The 24,025-nt window shown below is 44.6% G+C and overlaps 1 protein-coding gene and 1 pseudogene across 1 annotated transcript; one reads left to right on the top strand and one right to left on the bottom strand.

The window, feature by feature from the left end:
- Positions 1 to 926: 926 nt before the first annotated feature.
- Positions 927 to 3,086, bottom strand: LOC143888564 (uncharacterized). The gene is made up of 2 exons (XM_077393011.1): positions 2,108 to 3,086; positions 927 to 1,489 (listed from the first exon to the last, which is right to left on the bottom strand). Exons 1-2 carry the CDS (start codon positions 3,084 to 3,086, stop codon positions 927 to 929), a joined length of 1,542 nt encoding a protein of 513 aa, XP_077249126.1.
- Positions 3,087 to 3,366: 280 nt separating this feature from the next.
- LOC143887085 (uncharacterized) lies at positions 3,367 to 20,542 on the top strand (annotated as a pseudogene).
- Positions 20,543 to 24,025: the final 3,483 nt, after the last annotated feature.

The raw sequence follows: 24,025 nt of genomic DNA on the forward strand, positions 1-24,025 counted from the left end.
GTTGCTTTAGTAGCCATTGGCTAATTGGAAGGTTAAGGACTTATTGGCCTAACTTCAACCATACTTTTATTTGATATAAGGGCCTTATGGTTGTTTATGAATATATATTTCTATTATCCATGTTATATTATTTGGAAAGTAGTAACAGTTATGTAAAATATATCAAGTTTCATCATACTCACATTTGCATTCATGTTTCAAACAGTTTTCGTATTATCCATCAAAGCTAGCAACAATTATTTAATAATCATTTATTTTGCATTACCAGTTAAAGCTAGCAATGGTTAGTTATTAATCATTTATATTTTCTCTATCGTCCCGTGCATCGCACGGGGTTTCTTACTAGTATACTATATAGCAGAAGAGAAGAGAGAATTATTTGAATTTCTCCCAAAATTCTAATAGAATTACACATCACTTTTTTTGACTTTTTTTGACAAAGGCACCAATTCAACCCACATATTTTCAATCCTACCCCTCGTTTATGCTTTTTAACAAAGGCACCCATTAAAGCCACATAATTTCAATCCTGCCCCCGTCCTTCATGCTTTTGTAATAAAAAAAAGTGGACAAAGTCAATATAAAGACGTTTTTTCTTTGCAAAATTACGGATTGGGTACATATGTTACATAATACTACAGATTTTTGTGAATATATATTGCATATTTTCTTTTATGTGACTCGAACATTATCCTGATGATTAACCAAAGCATTTTATTTTGGTTATGTGACACAGACATTATCCTAATGCTTATGTTGTGTAAGTTGGTATGGCTTACTCTCTTTCTTTTTTTTGAAATAGCGATTTGCATTAATAAGAAAAAGAGACAAGGGAGCACCCGAGAAGGGGCAACCCAGAGAACAAAAACAAGAAAGAAGAAACAGAGAAGAAGAAGAAAATATACAATAAAAATAACAAGATTATATTACGGGGGAAGATGATCGAACCAGAGAATACTCTCCCTCCCAACTCTCTGCTTGGCTAACCCATCCTCCTTTTCGTTTGCCGACCTCCAAACGTGATTAAAGACAATAGCCGAACCTGCAACAAAATCCTCAATTTCATCAAATAACGCCAAAAATCTCCAAGGAGGAGCTACACCACTCTTCAACCACCGAATGACATTCAATGAATCCCCTTCAACAATGATATGGTCTAGTACTTCTCTACTCAACTTCTTGATCCCAAAATAGGCAGCTTTAACTTCCGCCTCAGAAGAATCACACACACCAATAGGACCAGAAAAAGCCCAAAGAATCTCACCAAACTCATCACGGCAAAGACCGCCCACCCCCGCTGTACCCGGGTTTCCAAAAAAAGCACCATCAAAGTTGATTTTCAACATTCCTAGCATCAGAGGCTCGCATCTTTGGACTATGTTAATTTTCCTCTCAGTACTAAAGCACACTTCCATCCAATGTTCCCAAAGATCAAAGGCCGATACATAAAGAAAGGATGGAAGACATCTAACCCATGATATGACCAATGCTATAATCCGCATGTACAAATAATAAGGTGATTTGGCCAAACCCTCAAACACCCTAGAGTTTCTTTCCTTCCAAACAACCCACCACGTAGCTAGCAAACACACATTCCACAATAATTTCCCTCTCTTTTTCCATGGCATAAACCCCCACATACTCAAAAGATTCTGAATAGTTCTAGGGAAGACCCAAGTGATTCCAAACCTCAGAAAGATACATCTCCATATGATCCTAGTGAAAGAACAGTGCATGAACAAATGATCCACAGATTTCCCATCATTAAGACAAAGAGGGCAGTGATCAATTAGCAACAACCCACGGTTTCTCAAGAAGTTAATGGTTTGTATCCTTTGATGACAAACGGCCCAACCGAAGATACTAACCCGAGGTGGGCAATGAAAATTCCATACCTTTGAAAAAAATGCAGGAACAGAAGGAGGCATCAAACCATTATAAAAAGATTTGACCGAGAAAATGCCGAATGATTCCACTGTTCATATTCTTTTGTCTTGACCCCCACGTTTTATATAGCACTTATTAAGGAGCCGCCGCAACCGAGATTCATCCTCACTTTCCCACTCAAAAAGGATTCTTCTAAAGGCAGGACACCACATCAACTTACCACCACTACGATCAAAACATTCACAAACGAAGGCTTCTTTGTTAACAGCCACCCGATACAGCCTAGGGAACAAGATCCTTAACTGCTCATCTTCACACCACACATCACTCCAAAACTTAATTCTATCACCACCATAGACCCTGAACCTCACCTTTAGATTAAAGGAGCAAGCTAATTTCAAGATATCTCTCCACGCAGTCAACCCCTTTTTCTTATATTCGTCCTTTGATTCCCACCCACACGGAATACAGCCATACTTACTACAAATCACCTTACCACATAAATTAGACTGCTCTTCCCCAAATCTCCACAACCATTTTCCCAATAAGGCATGGTTAAACTCCCTAAACCTCCTAATGCCCAAACTTCCAAACTTTATAGGTACACATACATCGCTCCAGTTCACCAAAGATATGCCTTTCTTCTCCTCATTTCCACCCCACAAAAATCTATGCTGGATCTTTTCAATACGCAAGGCAACACTAACCGGGCACATAAAAAGAGACATAAAATATATAGGCAAATTGGCCAATACAACTTTAATCAATACCAACCTACCTCCCCTAGACACAATATTTCTCTTCCAAGTATCCAACCTTCCCCCAATCTTCTCAATTATCGGTTCCCAAATAGTTTTGTCAGGTTTACTAACTCCTAAAGGTAAACCAAGATAAGAAGCGGGAAGGTAATCAAGATCACACCCTAAAATTCCGGCCATCTCTAAAGCCTCGGCCGAGGGAATATTTAGGGCATACATTTTAGACTTGTGAAAATTTGATCTTTGACCAGAGATAAGTTCGTAACATCTTAAAGTAGCTTTCAAATTGAGCACTTGATCCTTATGAGGTTCACAAAATAAAAGGGTGTCGTCCACAAATTGTAAGTGAGATACCTCTACATTATCACCCCCTATTTTAAAACCCTTAAACATCTCCAGACTGCTACCTTTAGCCAGCAATCTACTAAGAATTTCTGCCATAATTACAAACAAGAAAGGGGATAACGGATCCCCTTGCCTAAGGCCCCCGGAGGATTTGAAAAAACCTTTGGGAGACCCATTGATCAGAACCGAGAACCACGCCGAGGATAAGCACATCCTAATCCATTGGTATGGCTTACTCTTCTTTCCTAAGCTTTTTGTTGGTGGCTGTTGTCTGGTGTGCCGCATATACAGTTGTTGCAGTTCTTAGGTCATTTAGCTTCGTGCGTTCTACCCGCATCTCTATTGTGAATTGGTGAAGCATTTGTGGATATCTATCATGGGATTTGCACAGCTTGTTATTGGTCCCGGAGGCAGTGGAAAGGTGATAAAAATTTTCCTGCTATTTGGCCAACTCATTACTCTATTGGGTATACTCTAAAATGCATACGGGGTTTTAGATGCCATTTTTGTTCATTTTTTCTCTTTCTGACGAGTTTCACTTTTTCTTCTCTTTTCTTCTCTTGTCATGCCCCTATTCAGTCTACTTACTGTTCTAGTTTATACCAACATTGTGAAGCCCTTCGACGGACTATGCATGTTGTGAACCTAGATCCTGGCAGTAGAAAATTTTGATATCCTGTGGCAATGGGTAAGTAATAAATCCAGTTAGTCTAATTGTTCTTTTATATTACTTGTTCTGAAAGTTACGCATTTAGTTGAATAACCTCGGAAATTTAATATTGTCAACAACTATTTACTTGCAGATATTAGAGACCTCATTTCCTTAGACGATGTCATGGAAGAGCTTGGCTTACTGTATGGAGTATCCTTTTAGTGGGAGCTATTCTTGTTTGAATCGCATAGTCAAGTAGAGGTACTTTTCCTTGGTAGGCAATCTGAAATTGAATAAGTAGAACTCCTAGTTTCTGAAGGTTCTTTGTCGTATGGAGTTATCTACAAATAACTCCAGCCTTGCAATGAATCCACGTATTATATTATCTATTAATCCTTTTTCTTCAGTTCTTGTATTATATATTAATCCTTTTGCTTGAGTTCTTCTATTATATATTAATCCTACAAACCATTTTGTATTGCCTTGCATCCATGCCATGGGGTTTTTTGGTTGGTCTTATCTTCCTGTATTAAGTCCATCTTGAGCAATGTTGTATATTGTTGTGTGACCTCAGCCTTCGATGAACCATACCCACCATGCCCATATTGTTCCTGATTTTTTTATTCATCGACTTTACCTCAATATTCTTTAATAAAATTTGTGGCTCCAACTTTAATAGAGCATCTATATGGGATATAATTATCTAAGATTAATAATCCGAATACATATTCATTTTGCCTAGAATGACAATACTATCAGTGTCCATTTTGTTACATCAAAGTCAACTTCTGCCAATAATTTTCTGATGCAGCTGAGCCAATATCATCCACCAGAATGCCATGAAATTACTGCATTATTAAAGAATGCGTTTGCTTTAGAGTATGCGTAGGTCCACATTTACATAGTGACTGGATTGAATGAAAACCTTAAAAGACTAAAAGAGTAATCTCAACTGTGTAGCCTTTGCTCTAGTTCCATTTGAATTTCCTTAAGATTCCTTTAGGCACCTTGAAGAAAATTTGGATGATTGGTTGGCATAATAGGAGAACTATTTGGATGACAACTATCGTGTTTTTTGCTGCCCAGGTAGTATTTACCTTTTTCATTGTACTAGTGTTGGAAATTTTATCACCAAAAGATTCTTGGAGTGATATCTTTTTATTCTCGAAGCTCTTCAAATCCTATTTTTAAGGATTCCTGCAGCTTGAGTTGTATTGTTCTGTTCATCATAGAGCATTGTCTATTCATCCATATTTGTTTCTTAAGCCTAAATTGTCATAATAACTTCTTATTTCATGACCCACAGGCTAAATAGAGCTCTTTTCACATGTTCCAGTTCTTAGGAATTTTGTGGAACATCTAAAACGGAAGAATTTCACTGTTTGTGCTGTATACTTACTTGACTCACAGGTTTACTTCACTTATGTACAGCTTCATTGTTTTTCTCTTGAAAAATTTATCCAAAATTTCAACCTGATAGAGTGAAATTTTCTTATATTTCAGTTCATGAGTGACGTGACAAAGTATATAAGTGGATGCATGGCATCTCTTTCTGTAATGGTTCAACTTGAACTACCCCATGTCAACATTCTCTCCAAGATGGACCTTGTAACAAACAAAAGGCATATAGAAGAGTGGGTTTAGTTTTCAGTCTGATAAGGTTTTCGTTGTCTTGTTTATCTGATTTCTTTGATGCCATTATGATTCTCATTTTATTGGTTGTAGTTACCTAAATCCAGAGGCACGGTTCCTACTGTCAGAGTTGGATCAACACATGGCGCCTCAATTTGCAAAACTAAATAAGCTTTGGCAGAATTGGTGAGTTATCAAAGGATTCCAACCCTTTATGTCTTCCCTTAATTGGATGGACAAGTTGGTGTGGAACATTCTTCAGAAGTGGAAAATGGTGATTTTATTTATTTTTAATATGGAAAGTGACCTCCTGATTTTTTATTTTATTTTTTTGAATGGTGGGAAAGTGACCTCCTGAAATCATTTGAAACTCAAATAATGTGGGATTCTATTGCAGCACAGAGAACTTAACATCTCAAATTTGTGATATATATATATATATATATATATATATATATATATATATATATATATATATATAACTGTCTATAGGTCGTGTATTTTGCCTACTGTACTGGATTGAGTACTCAAATATCCACTAATTTTTTATAACAAATAGGAAGGCTTCTGATGGGGTGCGATAATGCAGCAGCCTGTTAGCTTCCAACACGTGGCTAGAGGAGGGCCCACCGCAGGACCCTCGTCAGCAGGGGTAGTTTGGTAATTCCCTCGGGGTAGGTGAACCTGAACCTATAGCTAGTCGACACCTGCGTTGGAGGCATTAACTCCCCACCTACCCCAAACTTTCCTTATAAAAAGGCTTCCAAAGCTCATAAATCGGGTATTGAATCCTCACCCACCACTCTTAAAAACTCCCTCTTCACTCCGGCTCATACTGACTTGAGTGTCGAAGGGCCTGTCCGGAGTATACTCCGGGTCGGTCATTCTGACATCGTTTGCTTCTGTGCAGCTCACAGTTCATCCGGACTCTATTTCCTTCACTTCAGCTCCTCGGGCCCTCTAGCTCGGCTCTTACGTCACTATCATATCTGTTAACCGATTTCGGGCCTAACAGATTGGCGCCATCTGTGGGACCCCTGAACTAAAGGCTGTTCCAACCACTTCACAAAAATGGCAGGACGCAAGAGTGCGCGGGTGCCAACCGCACGGACCACTCGAGCCGTGCTACCCGGCAGGACTCGAAGTGAGCGACTCGCCTCGCTGGTAGTGGCAGCTTCCGCCACGACTGAACAGAACCAGCCTCGCTCCGTAAACCTTAACTCCATGCCGACTCCAGAGCAAGTCCAAGCTCTCTTTCAATAGATGACCGCTCTCGTTGGTCAGTACCAGCAGCTGCTCCAGGCGCCCCCCCAACCTCCTCCGGAAGCTCCACAACCTGTCCTAGAAAGGCCAGAAATCCACAGGGGAGAGTCGTCGCGCCATAGTGAAGACCAGACTCACCATTCCCCCGGACAAGTCCGTCACCCCATAGCCAGGCATGCGCAGACAGAGCCGCACCGCCGTCGGAGGTCTAGGTCTCGCTCTGCGCAAAGGCGCCGAGCTCATGAAGAGCGCGCGCCACGGGCAAAATCAGGGTCCCGTCGTCGGAGTCCGGAGAGCCACTCCGGCTCCGCAGCAGGCCAATCCGTGGGGAGAAACAGGTCACCAGAACATAAAGATGACCCGATGATGCGAAGTAGAAGAGATGGGCCATAGAATCGAAGAGCTGGCTAAGGATCAAAGCCGGCCTGTGTCTAGGGCGTTCTCGAGCAGAACGCCGTTCACCGACGATGTGATGGGCGCCCCAGCACCGAGGAGGTTTAAAATGCCAGTTATCCCGCAGTATGATGGGACCACTGACCCCGTCGACCACTTGGAGACGTTCCGGACATTGATGCTCCTCCATGGTGCGTCAGACGGTTTCCTCTGTAGAGCATTCCCGACGACCCTCACAGGTGCAGTTAGGGATTGGTACTCAAGGATCCGACCGAGCTCCATCAACAACTTCGATGACTTCGGGGAAGACCTGGTCCGCCACTTCATGAGCAGCCGCAGGCCAAGGAAAACAGCAGCATCCCTGATGACCTTGCGGCAGGAGGATAATGAACCTCTCAAAGCCTTCGTCAGCCGCTTCAACAGGGAGGCACTCCAAGTGCCAGATTTGGACCCCTCGGCCACTACGAACTCGCTTCTCGCGGGCGCTAGATCAAATGATTTCCGCCGAGCAGTGGTTCGCCGGAATCCTCACTCCCTTAGCAGACCTAATGTCCGGGGCAGAGGAGTACATATCTGTAGAAGAGACACTGGCAGCTCTAGATTCGAGTCGGAGGAGAACCTCTGATGACAGGAACCAAGACAGGCACCATGCTAAGCAGCGCAGGGACGATAAGGTTGTCAGAAGGGACAAATCCCCACACAGGAGGGAGGAAAACTTCACTCCTCTCAACACCTCCCGAAGGCATATCCTGGCGGCCATCAGCGGAGAAGAGTTCATAAAATGGCCAACTCCAATGATCTCCAAGGGAAACAGGAGAGACAAGTCAAAGTACTGTCGGTTCCACAGGGACCACGGACATGATACAGATGATTGCCGACAGCTGAAGGAGGAAATCGAGCAGTTAATCAGCAGGGGCTACTTGAAAAAATATGTCCGGGGTGACACCCGCGGGAGTGACCCCAAGGAGAAGGGTCCCCAGGGCCGAAGCCCTCGGCGGTCTCAACCGCCCCCAGTCCGAAGACAATCTCCATCGCCGCCCAGTCCACCGCCAGAAGCACACTGCTCCCAACCAAGAGGAGTCATTGGCACAATCATGGGCGGTCCGGCGGCTGGAGGCACCTCCTCCGCTGCTCGGAAAGCATATGCACGCCGAGTCAATGCCGTGCACGCATGCAGTAAGAAAGCGAAGACGGAGAATGAGATCTCCTTCTCGGACGCGGACCTTGACGGCCTGATATTACCGCATGACGACGCCCTAGTCCTGACTATGCTCATCGCAAACTGGGAGTTGAAGAAAATCCTGATTGACAACGGGAGCTCAGCCGACATTCTGTACTATCACGCCTTTGAAAGAATGATGATAGGTGACGACCGCTTAAAGCCGGCAAACTCAGATCTCTTCGGCTTTTCAGGAGAAGTAGTCAAGGTTGAGGGACAAATCGAGCTTCCTGTCCTCGTCGGAGAGCCGCCCTGCCAAGCCTTCGCCATGGTCAACTTCCTAGTAGTGAGGGCCACCTCGGTCTATAACGCTATTTTAGGACGGCCTGGCCAGAACCTGATCCGCGCCGTCGCGTCTGCTTATCACCAGAAGATGAAGTTCATAACGCCCAATGGCGTGGGAGAAGTTCGAGGAGACCAGCCACAATCTAGGGAATGTTATGCAATGGCGCTTAAGGGCAGAAATGCGACGGAGTCGTTGCCAATTGAGCTACTGGACCTGAGGGACGAAGCTCAGGGAACTCAGCCCGCCGAAGATCTTGTCTCCGTCCCCCCTGTGCGAGAACGATGATGAAAAGGTAGTCCAGATCGGCTCCTCTCTTGGCGACGGCGCCCGGCGCAGCCTCACCCAGTTCCTCCAGGACAATGCGGATGTCTTTGCATGGGCCCCCACGGACATGCCCGGCATCAATCCGGAGGTCAGCTCGCACAGACTAGGTGTCGACCCGACCTGCAGGCCGGTGAAGCAGAAGAAGAGACACTTCGCCCTCGAAAGGCAGATGGCGATCAGAGAAGAGGTGGAGAGACTCCTAAGAGCTGACTTCATTAGAGATATCCAATACCCGGACTGGCTGGCAAACGTAGTCCTGGTGAAAAAGGCCAATGGGAAATGGAGAACCTGCGTCGACTTCACGGATTTGAATAAAGCCTGTCCCAAGGACAGCTACCCGCTCCCAAAAATCGATTAGCTCATCGACGCCACCGCAGGTCACGAATTACTCAGCTTCATGGACGCCTTCTCTGGATATAACCAGATCAGAATGTATGAGTCATATATCCCGAAGAACTCCTTCGTAACGGACCAGGGGACCTACTGCTACCGTGTCATGCCCTTTGGCCTGAAAAATGCTGGGGCCACGTATCAGAGGCTTGTAAACAAACTCTTCCGAAATCAGATTGGCCGCAACATGGAAGTATATGTCGACGACATGCTGGTCAAAAGCCTAAGCTCGCAAGATCATGTCTCTGATCTAGAAGAAACGTTTCAAGTCCTGAGAGACAATAGGATGAAGCTCAATCCCACCAAGTGCACTTTTGGGGTCAGCTCGGGAAAGTTTCTGGGGTTTATGGTTAGCCAGAGAGGGATAGAGGCCAATCCAGAAAAAATCAAGGCCATGGTGGAGCTCGCTCCGCCGAAAACCATCAGAGAAGTGCAGCGACTGACAGGGATGATAGCCGCGCTGGGGCGCTTCGTCTCAAAATCTGCAGAGAGGTGTCTCCCTTTTTTCAACGCAGTCAGAGGACTCAAAACCTCGCCCTGGACAGAGGAGTGCCAAACCTCATTCGAGGAGCTGAAGCAATATTTGTCCTCCCCACCGCTATTGACAAAACCAGAGCCCGGTGAGGAGCTAATCTTGTATCTATCTATAAGCCCCCTCGCTCTGGCTGCGGTCCTAGTTCGTGAAGAGCGCAGCCAACAAAAACCGGTCTACTACGTTAGCAAAGCCTTGCACGACGCTGAAATAAGGTACCAGTGGGTCGAGAAATTGGCTTACGCGCTGGTAATGGCGGCCAGGAAGTTGAGACCGTATTTCCAAGCTCAGACAAGTCCTGACTGACCAGCCGCTTAGACAAGTCCTCCACAAGCCAGATACTTCGGGACGGCTGGTTAAATGGGCCGTGGAACTGAGTGAATTTGACATCCGGTACATGCCCAGGCCGCAATCAAGGCTCAAGTATTGGTAGATTTCATAGCTGAATGCTCCACCCCCCAGCAGATCACCGAACCTGAAATCGCCCAAGCCCCAGCAGCGAAAGGTGCTATTACAGCCGGAGAACCAGCAGAAAATGGAGCCAGAGCAGGAACCATCCCCCTGCCACCAGTTGAGCATGCTCCTTCAATCGCCGAATCACTTTGGGAAGTGCACGTGGACGGATCCTCAAACAAGGCTGGTTGCGGAGCCGGTCTGGTTTTAACCGGGCCGGACGGTTTTGCACTAGACTACGCCTTGAGGTTCGGCTTTCGCGCCTCCAACAATGAGGCTGAGTATGAAGCACTCCTCGCCGGAATGAATCTTGCAGTCCAGACTGGAGCCCAGAGATTGAAAGCTTACTGTGACTCCCAGTTGGTCGCCAACCAGATCCAAGGTATATACGAAGCCCGCGACGAGCGAATGATTAAATACCTCTCCCAGGTCCGGCAACTATCCTCCAAGTTCAGAAGTTTTGAGGTCGTCAGAATCCCCAGAACGGACAACACAAAGGCAGATGTACTGTCCAAGCTGGCCGCATCCGGGTACACGACTCTCGGGAATATATGCATGGAGTTCCTGCAGGCCTCCAGTATCGAAAGAAAGGTTGCCGAGATAATGCAGGTGGAACACGAGCCCTGCTGGATGGACGAGATCGTCGACTACCTGTGTAGTGGGAAACTGCCTGAGGCCAAGAGAGAAGTGCGCAAGGTGATCCAAAGAGCAGCCCGTTTTTCACTCGATGGCGAGAACTTGTTCAAAAGATCCTATACTCTCCCATACTTAAAGTGTCTCCGGCCCAGCGACGCCACGTACGCCCTGCAGGAGACACACGAAGGTATTTGCGGGGAGCACCTGGGGGGCAAAGCCCTGGCGATCAAAGTCCTGCTGAGAGGTCTGTACTGGCCGACGTTGAGACAAGACGCGCTGACCCTGGTAAAGAGATGAGAGAAATGCCAAAAGTTCTCCCCCACCATTCATCGGCCCGCTGTATCCATGGCCCCAATCATCAGCCCGCTACCCTTCGCGATTTGGGGGATGGATATCTTGGGCCCCTTCCCACCGGCCTCCGGAAGGCGCACCTTCGTAGTGGTGGCCATTGATTATTTTACCAAATGGGTGGAGGCTGAACCTATAGCCCAGATTACCGAACAGAATGCGCAGAACTTCTTCTGGAAATCAGTAGTCTGCAGATTTGGGATTCCTCGCGCCTTGATAACAGACAACGGCAAACAGTTCGACTGCCGAAATTTTTGAAAGTTTTGCTCCGACCTGAAAATTGAGCAGAGGTTCACCTCCGTAGCACACCCACAGACCAACGGGCAGACAAAAGTCACAAACCGAATCCTACTGCAAGGGATCAAGAAAAGACTGGACGAAAAAGTTGGTCGATGGGCAGATGAGCTCTATCACGTCTTATGGGCCTATCGCACCACCCCGCGCACACCAACGGGTGAGTCTCTATTCAACCTGTCCTTCGGAACAGAGGCGGTAATATCTGTCGATGTAGGCACCCCGTCCGCTAGAATTTCCAACTTCAACGAACAGCTCAACGGTGACGGGCTCCGCGCGAATATTGACTTATTAGAGGAGGCCAGAGAAGAATCCCGAATCAGAGTTACCGCCTACAAGCAGAAAGTATCTCGCTACCATGACTCGAAGATACGCCCTAGAGAGTTTCGAGTTAGAGATCTGGTCTTAAGGAAAGCTGCTATCTCCCAACCCAAGAAGGCCGGAAAGCTTTCCCCAACCTGGGAGGGGCCTTACCGAGTAAAAGAAGTGATTCGCCCGGGAAGTTATAGACTGGAAACACTCGAGGAACAACTACTACCACATGCCTGGAACTCGAAGAACCTTCGCAAATATTATCAGTAGCGAAGTAGCCGGCACACAAAAAAACTTTGTAAATATCTTCTGAATGTGAATGAAAGAACCTTTTCTTTTTTACAAATTCCTTCGTGTCCGTCAGATTGCGAAACCCAGTTTACTAAAACTAGGGTACTCGACGTTTGGTTCTCCTCGGCTCGTCTCCGCAAAGACCGGGAGCCCACTCCTGGTTCGGAACCAGCCCGAATGCAAAAACCAAAGCTCCTTTGAAACCCAGTTCACTAAAACTAGGGTACTCGACGTTTGGTTCGCCACGGCTCGTCTCCGCAAAGAGCGGGAGCCCACTCCTGGTCCGGAACCAGCCCGGATGCAAAAACCAAAGCTCCTTCGAAACCCAGTTCACTAAAACTAGGGTACTCGACGTTTGGTTCGCCACGGCTCGTCTCCGCAAAGAGCGGGAGCCCACTCCTGGTCCGGAACCAGCCCGGATGCAAAAACCAAAGCTCCTTCGAAACCCAGTTCACTAAAACTAGGGTACTCGACGTTTGGTTCGCCACGGCTTGTCTCCGCAAAGACCGGGAGCCCACTCCTAGTCCGGAACCAGCCCGGATGCAAAAACCAAAGCTCCTTCGAAACCCAGTTCACTAAAACTAGGGTACTCGACGTTTGGTTCGCCACGGCTCGTCTCTGCAAAGATCGGGAGTCCATGACTCCTACCTAGAGCGATAGCTACGCATCATACGAAAAAGCAGTGTAAACTAGAGACGGACAAGCATAAAAGAGGTAGAGAAACAAAAGTTCTTTCCATTCATATGTTGGGGCCTCAGAGGACCATTACAAAAAGGGAGTTAGGCCTCCAAGGGGCCGTTACAAAAATGAATCAAGAAATTGCCAAAAAAAGGGAGAAAAAGAACTCAAGGCGCCTCATTGCCCCCATCCCGCGCTGAATCTGCCCCCGGGGGCAAGGGTGCGTCAGCTGCGACCGGCTCCTCGCCAGTGAGCGTCGGTGGATCAGGTATAACCATCCTCGACAGGTCAACGCCCGGATTGGAGTCCTTGACCTGCCCAAGGCAGTCAAAAAACCCTATCTTGTAGGCCTCACTGGATAGAAGAAGGAGTTCATCCTCCTTCTCCTGAACGGCAGTCGCCTGCCTCGATAGGGCTCTCTCCCTCTGAGCGTTGAGGGCTTCCGTCGCTTCCTCCTTCTGCGCGGCCAGCTGAGCGGCAAACTCCTCTCTCAGCCACTTGATCTCGTCGGCAGATTTTTCGACGGACTTCTTCAGCTCCTTCGCCTCCTTTTTCAGCCTCCCATTCTCCTCCTCAGACTTGGTTATAGCATCGGAGAATTTCTTACTCTTCCCCCGAAGATCATTGAAGTACACTCCGATCTATAAAGTACAGATGAGCAAGTGTTAACACAAGCAAACGAAGTAGAAGGCGAACAAAGAGTGAGCGTACTCGTCAGCCATCTTACCTGATAAAGAGAAGAAAATACGGCCTCTTCGGCCGTTGCTGGCGGCTCGTGGAGAACCTGTTGCTTGTCTTTGTCAAGAATACATTTAGCTTGAATCTCTACAGCCACCCGGCTCTCTCCAAGGCCGGTATCAGTCTTTTGGACGGCCCAGTTCGGCCAAAAAACGTTATCACCGGACCTCGCCGGGGGTGGGACGGTGCCAGCAGATGTCGCCACGGTCCTCGAGGAGCCTGCGCCCCGGCCGGATGAACTCACCAGTTTCACTGAACTCTTGGCCTTGGGCGGGGGCGGGGCGTCCTGGGTCGGAGCTGGACTCGCCGTCTCTGTGGCCTTCCTTTTGTGGCCCTGACGGACCGTCCCGAAGGCCCCCTTCCTCATCTTATCGACTAACGACTGCTGCTGCATCTCTGAAAGATAGACGAAAACAAAACCAGTCAGAGACAAAACAAAAGAGAAGGGGAGAGACGAATTTTAAAGGAGGCTATCTACGTACGTGCCCGGGTCGCAGTACTAAGGCCCAACCCAACCAAAACCTCTTCCCCTTGGAAGTCTGAACAATCAGCAGGCCCCTCCCGGTCCAGCACCTCCCGAAGTAGAGCGAGGGTTCTCGCATCTTCACCCTCAAGGAACGGCTTGCGACTCATCGCGACTGTATCCGGGGTTCCCCATTTCAAAGGGACCGGCCAAGGCTCGCTGGACTCCGCGTCCTCGACATAAAAGAACCTGTTCTTCCACAGGTGTATGGAGGAGGGAATGCCAGTGATCATTTTTATCTCCGGACACTGGCTAATGTAAATCCAACCCCCACCATTGTGCTTCTTCAATTGCGCACACGCGCGGAATAACGGTACTGACAAGTCCCTCTGAAGCCGGCCCCGAATGAGGTATACAAACCCCGTGAGCAGCCTCCATGAGTTCGGCACCACCTGGGCCGGGGCCAGCCCGTAATGCTGAAGCACCGAAGCGAAGAAGGGGTGTAGAGGAAATCGGAGTCCGGCCCTCAGTGACTCGTCATATATGCAAATATCGGAGCTTTCGTTACAGGCTCTATCTCCCTCCGTCGCCTCCCTCAGTCCAAACCTGGATGGGATGCAGTACTTATCCCTAATCACTGCCATGGTGGACTCGTCCAGGTAGTTCTCCTCATTGAGAGCCTGTATGTTGTATGTAGGGTTGGCATCCATACGGGCCCGTGCCACGACCTCAACGGCCCGGCCCGGGTGAAACGTTGTGGACGCCTCGCCGGCGTCACTACCACCACTCCCCCCTTGTGGGACGTAGCTATCCGTCAGAAGCGGAGCGGTGTTCAGGTCCAATATCTCCTCGTCCTCCCCCTCCTCATCACTACCTATAACAGTCACACTCGCCATTTTCGGGGCTGGTGACCAGGTAGGCCTATCCTCGGTCCTAATCAACGATCTTGACCCTGAACTACTAGAAGACGACTCCCCCGAACCGGACTCAGAACTAGAGCTACTAGACATGAAAGCAGGAAAAGAAATGAATGAGACGCGCTCAAGAAAAATTACCGGATCACACTGAATGCTCCTGAATCCACCGCCGTTCACAAAAACTACCCGGCCCAAACTGACTTTCGCCGAACTGGGCTTCGCCGAACCGTCAGAGAAAAAAGAGGGGGAGAAGGAGGAGAAGTAAAAAGTGAAAAGTGAAAATGAGAAGGTAAAACCCACTCTTATATAGATTTCTCTGAGGCGGTGTGCATTAAATGAAGGGCACACGTCTCGAGGACGCCCGAGTGGTGCCACGTGTCTTTTATTAATGGCGGGCAAAAACTTCGAGACGAGTTCCAAGCAGTCCGGCACAAGCCGAACTGGATATGACGCGTTTCGCTAAACGACAAAGAGCAGTCCGGCCCAAGCCGGACTGGATATGACGCGTTTCGCAAAACGACAAAAAGCAGTCCGGCCCAAGCCGGACTGGATATGACGCGTTTCGCTAAACGACAAAGATCAGTCCGGCCCAAGCTGGACTGGGTCGCTAAACGACAAAGATCAGTCCGGCCCAAGCCAGACTGGATATGACGCGTTTCGCAAAACGACAAAACGCAGTCCGGCCCAAGCCGGACTGGGTCGCTAAACGACAAAGAGCAGTCCGGCCCAAGCCGGACTGGATATGACGCGTTTCGCAAAACGATAAAAAGCAGTCCGGCCCAAGCCGGACTGGGTCGCTAAACGACAAAGATCAGTCCGGCCCAAGCCGGACTGGATATGACGCGTTTCGCAAAACGACAAAAAACAGTCCGGCCCAAGCCGGACTGGGTCGCTAAACGACAAAAAGCAGTCCGGCCCAAGCCGGACTGCCTCCATTTCCGGACTGCTCCAGAATCCGGACTACCTCCAGATTCCGGACTGCCCCCAAATTCCGGACTGCTCCCAAATCCGGACTGCCCCCAGAATCCGGACTGCCCCAGAATCCGGACTGCCTCCATTTCCGGACTGCTCCGGAATCCGGACTACCTCCAGATTCCGGACTGCTCCCAAATCCGGACTGCCCCCAGAAGCCGGACTGCCTCCATTTCCGGACTGCTCCAGAATCCTGACTGCCTCCAGATTCCGGACTGCTCCCAAATTCCGGACTGCTCCCAAATCCGGACTGCCCCCAGAATCCGGAGTGCCCCAGAATCCGGACTGCCTCCATTTTCGGACGGCTCCAGAATCCGGACTACCTCCAGATTCCGGACTGCTCCCAAATCCGGACTGCCCCAGAATCCGGACTGCCTCCATTTCCGGACTGCTCCAGAATCCGGACTACCTCCAGATTCCGGACTGCTCCCAAATCCGGACTGCTTCACATTCAGGACTGCCACAGGCCAAGCCTCGACCACTTCCAATCGGAATCGTACTCTACCACATTTCCCCAAGTCACCATATTAACTTGGAGAACTTGGGGGCAACTGATGGGGTGCGATAACGCAGTAGCCTGTTAGCTTCCAACACGTGGCTAGAGGAGGGCCCACCGCAGGACCCTCGTCAACAGGGGTAGTTTGGTAATTCCCTCGGGGTAGGTGAACCTGAACCTATAGCTAGTCGACACCTGCGTTGGAGGCATTAACTCCCCACCTACCCCAAACTTTCCTTATAAAAAGGCTTCCAAAGCTCATAAATCGGGTATTGAATCCTCACCCACCACTCTTAAAAACTCCCTCTTCACTCCGGCTCATACTGACTTGAGTGTCGAAGGGCCTGTCCGGAGTATACTCCGGGTCGGTCATTCTGACCTCGTTTGCTTCTGTGCAGCTCACAGTTCATCCGGACTCTATTTCCTTCACTTCAGCTCCTCGGGCCCTCCAGCTCGGCTCTTACGTCACTGTCATATCTGTTAACCGATTTCGGGCCTAACAGCTTCTATGATATTCCCCATTAATACAACACAAGTGTCGTATATAATAAGATGGTCTACTTGAAAGGGACTTGCAATGTTGTCTGGATTTTGATATAAAATCTTCTTAACTCATTAAGTACTGCCATTCAGTACAGCCTAAGCATTAAATGATATATTCACTTTATAGAGAAATGAAGCGCTTTTCAGTTTTATAGCAAGATATGTATAATTCAATTGATTTCTTAGAATTCACTGGTAGATTTTTCCCAGCCTAGAGCCTCTGTAATATTTCTACGGTGTGTTATTTTTGCTAGGTTGATGAGTATAGCATGGTGAATTTCTTGACACTTGACCTGCGAAAGGAGAGAAGGTATTTCTTGGCTTTCGTATCTTAGTTCTACTGTTCATTTGTGCTTAACATTTATGTTCTTCCCTATATCATGTTGGCATTCCACATTTAAAAAAATAAAAATAAAATCATGTTGGCATTCCATATATATGTAAAAAACTTGTGTTGATAAGAGCATAGTGACATATATCCAACTTTTCTTTTAAATATTGTGACATTTTGTGATTTTTTTTATAAGAAGATATGATCCCGCAATTTTCCCATATTTTTAAAAATTATCGAGATATCTTCATATTTTATTTTTTTACGGCAAAAAATATCACGGAAAATTCACGATATTATTTCTTGTTCCAAATTTGTTCCAATTTGTTCTTATATATATATATATATATATATATATATATATATATATATATATATATATATATATATATATGAGAAAACGGTTCCTACACACATGTGTAGATAAGTTATCTACACACTACCTTAAAATACAGTGGAGGGCATATTGTTTGGGTGATCCAAACCATCCATTTGATTGGCCTTCACATAGATAGGGTGTCCACAAAAAATCAGCTCCATAGGATCATCCCAACCCTACGATTTGTGGAGGTAAAATGGACATGTATATAAACCTTCACAAATCAGTCCATTTTTTTCCTCCACGGTTCAAAGGCTTAGGATGATACTATGGAGTTGATTTTTGTGGACACCCTATCTATGTGAGGGCCAATCAAATGAATGGTTTGGATCACCCAAACAATGTGGGCCTCCACTGTATTTTAAGCTAGTGTTGCTACACACACACATATATATATATATAGAGAGAGAGAGAGAACGGTTTCTACACACATGTGTAGATAAGTTATCTACACACTAGCTTAAAATACAGTGGAGGCCCACATTGTTTGGGTGATCCAAACCATTCATTTGATTGGCCCTCACATAGATAGGGTGTCCACAAAAAATCAACTCCATAGGATCATCCCAACCCTACGATTTGTGGAGGTAAAATGGACGTGTATAAACCTTCACAAATCTGTCCATTTTTCGCCTCCATGGTTCGTAGGGTTAGAATGATCCTATGGAGCTGATTTTTTGTGGACACCCTATGTATGTGAGGGCCAATCAAATGAATGGTTTGGATCACCCAAACAATGTGGGCATCCACTGTATTTTAAGCTAGTGTGTAGATAACTTATCTACACGTGTGTAGAAACCGTTTTCTCATATATATATATATATATATATATATATATATATATGTATATATATATATATATATGTATATATATATGTATCTATATATATGTATATATATATGTATATATATATATGTATATATATATGTATATATATATATGTATATATATACATGTATACATATATATACATGTATATATATGTATATATATGTATATATATATGTATATATATACATGTATACATATATATACATGTATATATATGTATATATATATATATATGTATATATATGTATATATATATAAGGCGTCGTGAGCTTGAGCTCACCGTGAGCTAGATTTGACAAACCACTTCTCTCATAGTTGTTTGACTCATCCATCCCATTCATTTTTATAGGACCTGACATAGATATGATGTTCCTAAGAAACAACGTCAATACCATAATCTTAACCGTCCGATCTATAGAAGCCATTTTCTAACCATCCATTTAAAACCTACACAGATCATAAACCATAACCATAAACCATAACCATAACCTATAAAACTAATGGGTTGGATGACTCAACCAACTATAGGATATATGGTTTGTGAGCTCTAGCTCGGGCTGAGCTCTAGTGCACAAACTATATATATATGAGAAAACGGTTCCTACACATATGTGTAGAGAGTTCTCTACACACTAGCTTAAAATACAGTGGGGGCCCACATTGTTTAGGTGATCCAAGCCATCCATTTTAAAGGCCCTCACATAGATAGGGTGTCAACAAAAAATCAGATCCATAGGATCATCCCAACCCTACGATTTGTGGAGGTAAAATGGATGTCTTTAAACCTTCACAAATTAGTCCATTTTTTGCCTCCACAGTTCGAATGGTTAGGATGATCCTATGGATCTGATTTTTTGTGGACACCCTATCTATCTGAAGGCCTTAAAAATGAATGGTTTGGATCACCCAAATAATGTGGCCCCCATTGTATTTTAAGCTAGTGTGTAGATAACTTATCTACACATGTGTGTAGGAACCGTTCTCCCTATATATATATATATATATATATATATATATATATATATATATGAGAAAAGTGTTTCTACGCACATGCGCAGGGAGTTCCCTGCACATAAGTGGCCTACAAAGCCACCGATTGGTTGCTTTTTGTGGACCCTGCACAGGTGGACCGGCTATACGAACCAATCGGTGGCTTTTTAAGCCATTTATGCGCAGGGAGCTCCCTGCGCACATGCGCAGAAACACTTCTCTCTCTCTCTCTCTCTCTATATATATATATATATATATATATATATATATATATAGAGAGAGAGAGAGAGAGAGAGAGAGAGAGGAAATGGTTTGTGAGTAGCTGCTCAAATAAGCTTATCTGAGGAGCTCACAAACCATAGGGCCCTGCACATAAGTGGCCTAAAAAGCCACCGATTGGTTGCTTTTTTGTGGACCCTGCATAGGTGGACCCGCCATACGAACAAATCGGTGGCTTTTTAAGCCACTTATGCGCAGGGAGCTCCCTGCGCACATGCGCAGAAACACTTTTCTCTCTCTCTCTCTCTCTCTCTCTCTATATATATATATATATATCTCTATATATATATATAGAGAGAGAGAGAGAGAGGAAATGGTTTGTGAGTAGCGGCTCAAATAAGCTTATCTGAGGAGCTCACAAACCATAGGCCCACATTTTATTTTATTTTGGGGTGGGGGTCCAAAGCATTCATTTGGAAGGCCCTTCCCTGGATAGTGTGTGTACTAAAAATCAACCTTATAGGATCATCTTAACCTTGAGATTTGTGGAGGGAAAAAATGGGTAGAAACATGGACGCACAGTGTTATATGAGGAATGATAGATACAAGGGAGCCCTTACATTAAGAGCCAAAAAGGGCTCTTCATTGGATCCACGTCATCAAATATATATATATATATATATATATATATATATATATTGTATATATTTTAATGTTCCTTTTTCCTGATATAAACCTGAAATTTGCGAAAAAAATAAATTAAAATATCCCGAGATACACCCGTCTCGAGAAATTCTTGAGACAAATATTTATGACAAGGGATAAGAGAAAGCAACAAAACTAATAAAGCCTTTTGTGGTCTTGGTTTGCAGCATCCAATACATATTATCGTACATTGACAATTGCATCCAATACGGAGAAGATGCAGACGTGAAGGTTAAAGATTTCGGTCCGGAAGATGACGAGTAAATCGTTGCCTTTGAATATCAGGTTCAGTTAATATTGCTTCTAACTATAATAGGATCTGGTTGAAATCATTTTGGGAAAAAAGAGAGAAAATGTTATAACTGAACAATGATACTGTAAATACCCAAAATACCCCACTTAAAATTTCGTCCCCCCTTGAATAAAGAGGGGCATTTTTGTCCGTTAGTATTTGACTCAATTAGGGCTTCTTAAGAAAGCCTATATATGCGTTGTTTTGTGGCTAAAAAAACCCTAAACGTTTTGTTTAAGCCCTAGAGAAATAAATTGTAGAAAGAGAAGGAGAAGAGCAAGGAGATCGCGAATTCGGAGTCGGAGTCGCAAATCCAGGTAAGATCTATGAATTATGAACGATTTGGAATATTTGAAATCCTAAAACAAGGGTTTGATTAGAAAAAGAAATAAGATTTGTGATTTATATGGATTAGAATTAAGAATCTCCGGATTGGTTTTGAGTTTTCTTGGATCTACTATTGACCTATGATCCCAAGGAACTCGAAATCGATTAATAAGAACTCGAACCCAGTAATTTAGAGTTTGGAGATTCAATGTAGAATCTTTATCAATTTTTCTTAAATCGAATGTGTGAATTCGGAGCGTGAAATTGGGTTTAATGGATTCCTCTCGTCGATACAAATCCATCGAATTCAACCACACGCGAATTGGAGTTAAATCGAAGAAGTTATGGCCTGTTGAAGTTTTCAGGACGAATCTGGAGTTTTTCCGAAAAACCCAGTCTGCGACCTTCAGACTTCCGAAGAAACCTTCGGACTTCCAAAAGGGACGTCCGAAGAAACCTTCGGACTTCTGAAGAGAGGCCAGTAGAATCGGTCCGAGGCCTTCGGACTTCCGAAGAAACCTTTGGACTTCCGAACCCTAAAAATGTGTTAAACTTTGAAAAATCATAACTTCTTCATCTCTTATCCGTTTCTATGCTTTTGTACTCTATGGACTCGGCAGAAGACGTACTTTATGATAAAAATAGATTCAGAATTGTTTGAAGACTCCATGATGATAGTAATTCTAAAAGCACTAGAAAGAACTCTGGAAATTTTGAAAATCTATGTGAACATTGAATATTAGATTTTTGGTTTTGGGATTACCTTCTGGAACCCTTATTTCTTGTCTATGCCCTGTTCAGATCGGAACATTGAAACATAAGCAGATTTAAGGGAAGAACGAACGATATTTAGGTACGTAATAACATACTACTTTGGGTATTTATAAACCCTTTCTACTTTGAATCAGTATTGACTTTAGAAACCTGTATTGATACTTTGAACATCTGAATTAGCTTTGAGTCCATCATGCTATTTTGTTTCACCCACTGTTACTCTTCTGAACCTTTGAAATAACTGTTCTGAAATATTGTTATGAACATCTATTCTGAACTCTGAACCTGTGAACTATCAGTTTGAACTTTGAATATTTTGAACCATTTGAATATGAACCGTGGACACTTTTGAACACTTCTGTGGAGGTTTGGATGATTTCTGGACCCTGCTATATGGGGGTCAAACATTTGGCAACTCTGGACCCACCGTGGGGGTAGTACACTGGAACTTCTGGCCCGTCAGTGGGATAAAACGCTGGCCCTGTCGACTTGTATCTGAACTTCAGGAACTGATTCCGAACACTGTGGACTATCGGTGTATAAGCAATAACATGTCTTCTGAACCATGCCGATGACTCTGAAGTGTATTTGAACTCTGAACCCTCTGTACATGAACTCTGAAATCTCCGACGTTGATCTGAACGTAGACTTTGAATTTGCTTTATTGCACCTTCAATTTAGAACCATATTTGACATGCACTTATAACTGTTTATGCCTAATGAATCAGCTAAGACCTTTGAACTCAGCTTTGACTTTGACTATCTGACCTTATTGAATCATGTCATGTTAGACTGTACTTAGAGTAGTGCTTTATTATGTACTGAGCTTTTCAGCTGACTGTGGTTATTTAACATTTTTTAGGTCTTGGCCCTCGTGAGGTTAACGAGGAATAGGACGCTTAGCTGGGATTTGGATTTTGGCTTAGAAGACTAATTTAGTGTATTTGTTTTCTGTTCATTAGGAAGTGAGTACTTTGAATAAGATGTAAAGACCATATTGTTTATTTCCGCTTTAACTCTTTGGGGAAAGATGAGATTTGATTTGACTCTGATGGGTCCACATTAATTGAATTTTGATATTTTAGTTATGAATTGCCAGGTTATCTTGTTATTGCTTTGTAACCTTGCACATTTGTGGGATTCGTCTTGCAGGTGTACGGCGCTGTCATGTCTTACGCCCAGGGTGGGGTTTGGGGCGTGATAGATACATGGGCATTAGAGGAGAGGAGATTTGTCTTTTCTTTTTTCACATCCATCGACCATCTCTTGAACAGAAATGTGTGGGCCTTTATATGAAAGGTTTGGAATATATAGTTGTAGAGATCCATGGTAATTGTCGCATTTCACTGTACTGTGGATGTTGTCATAAAAAGAATGCATGGATTATTCGAACACTGGATTACAAAATTCATGGTGTTTGAGCCATAAAGGATTAATCATAATCAGGTAAGGTTTTGGGTTTAGCAGGGTTGCAATTTCCATGAAAAGGAGGTATGCCAAACTCGACAAAACTCATTTTCCATGATTTTTTTTTCAATCATTCTGCACCATCCTACTTCTCAAACTAAAAAGGGATTCTTCAATTATTATTATTTTGCTTCTTAATTTTGTTCCTTATTCACCATTTAAGCTGACACAGCTGCTACTGATTTTGATCAATGGGGGGATCTGGCGAATGAAAACGCTCATTGAGAAAGAAAAATAAAAAGACAATGTAAAATCAAAATTTCTCTCATTTTTTTCTTTTACTTTTTAATATTCCCATATTTATTATTAGAGAAAACAATTCCTGTGCTCGAGCACAGATAAGCTTATTTGTGCTCAAGTGTAGCAAACATGGTGGGCCCACTTTTTTTGGGTGATCCTAAGCATTCACTTGAAAGGCCCCATCATTGATGGGGTGTACCAAACATCAGATCCATTGGATCATCCTAACCCTTCCATTTGTGGGCTGAAAAAAATGGGCAGATTTGTGGACAAACAGTATCTGTCCATCTCCCCCCAAATGGACACCCTAAGATAATCTAATGGAGCTGATTTTTGGTACACACCCCATCCATGATGGGGCCTTTCAAATGAATGCTTAGGATCCCCCAAAAAATGTGGGCGCATCCTTGTTTCCCTCTAGCGCAGATAAGCTATCTGAGCTCGAGTGCCGGAACTGTTTTCTCTTATTTTTAAATTTAAGATATGTTTGAAGGGATAATCACTCTTCACGACGATTGCCCCCTTAATGTGGAGAGAGGGAGGGATGAGCGAACTTTTCACTGTATGGTCATTATATGCATATTTTAGCGGAGATTAGAAGCCAAAAGAAATTAGATAATTGGCGATCTAGCCTTCAAATGGTCTTC

This window comes from Tasmannia lanceolata, unplaced genomic scaffold (genome assembly GCF_043159265.1).
Source record: "Tasmannia lanceolata isolate RefF3 unplaced genomic scaffold, GAP_Taslan_0.1 ptg000012l, whole genome shotgun sequence".
NCBI lineage: Eukaryota > Viridiplantae > Streptophyta > Magnoliopsida > Canellales > Winteraceae > Tasmannia > Tasmannia lanceolata.

Coding starts and splice junctions, on each gene's coding strand:
- LOC143888564 (XM_077393011.1), bottom strand. CDS start 3,086: ATGGCAGAAATTCTTAGTAGATTGCTGGCTAAAGGTAGCAGTCTGGAG. Junction 1,490..2,107: donor ATGTTTTGATCGTAGTGGTG/GTAAGTTGATGT, acceptor TGCGGATTATAG/CATTGGTCATATCATGGGTT.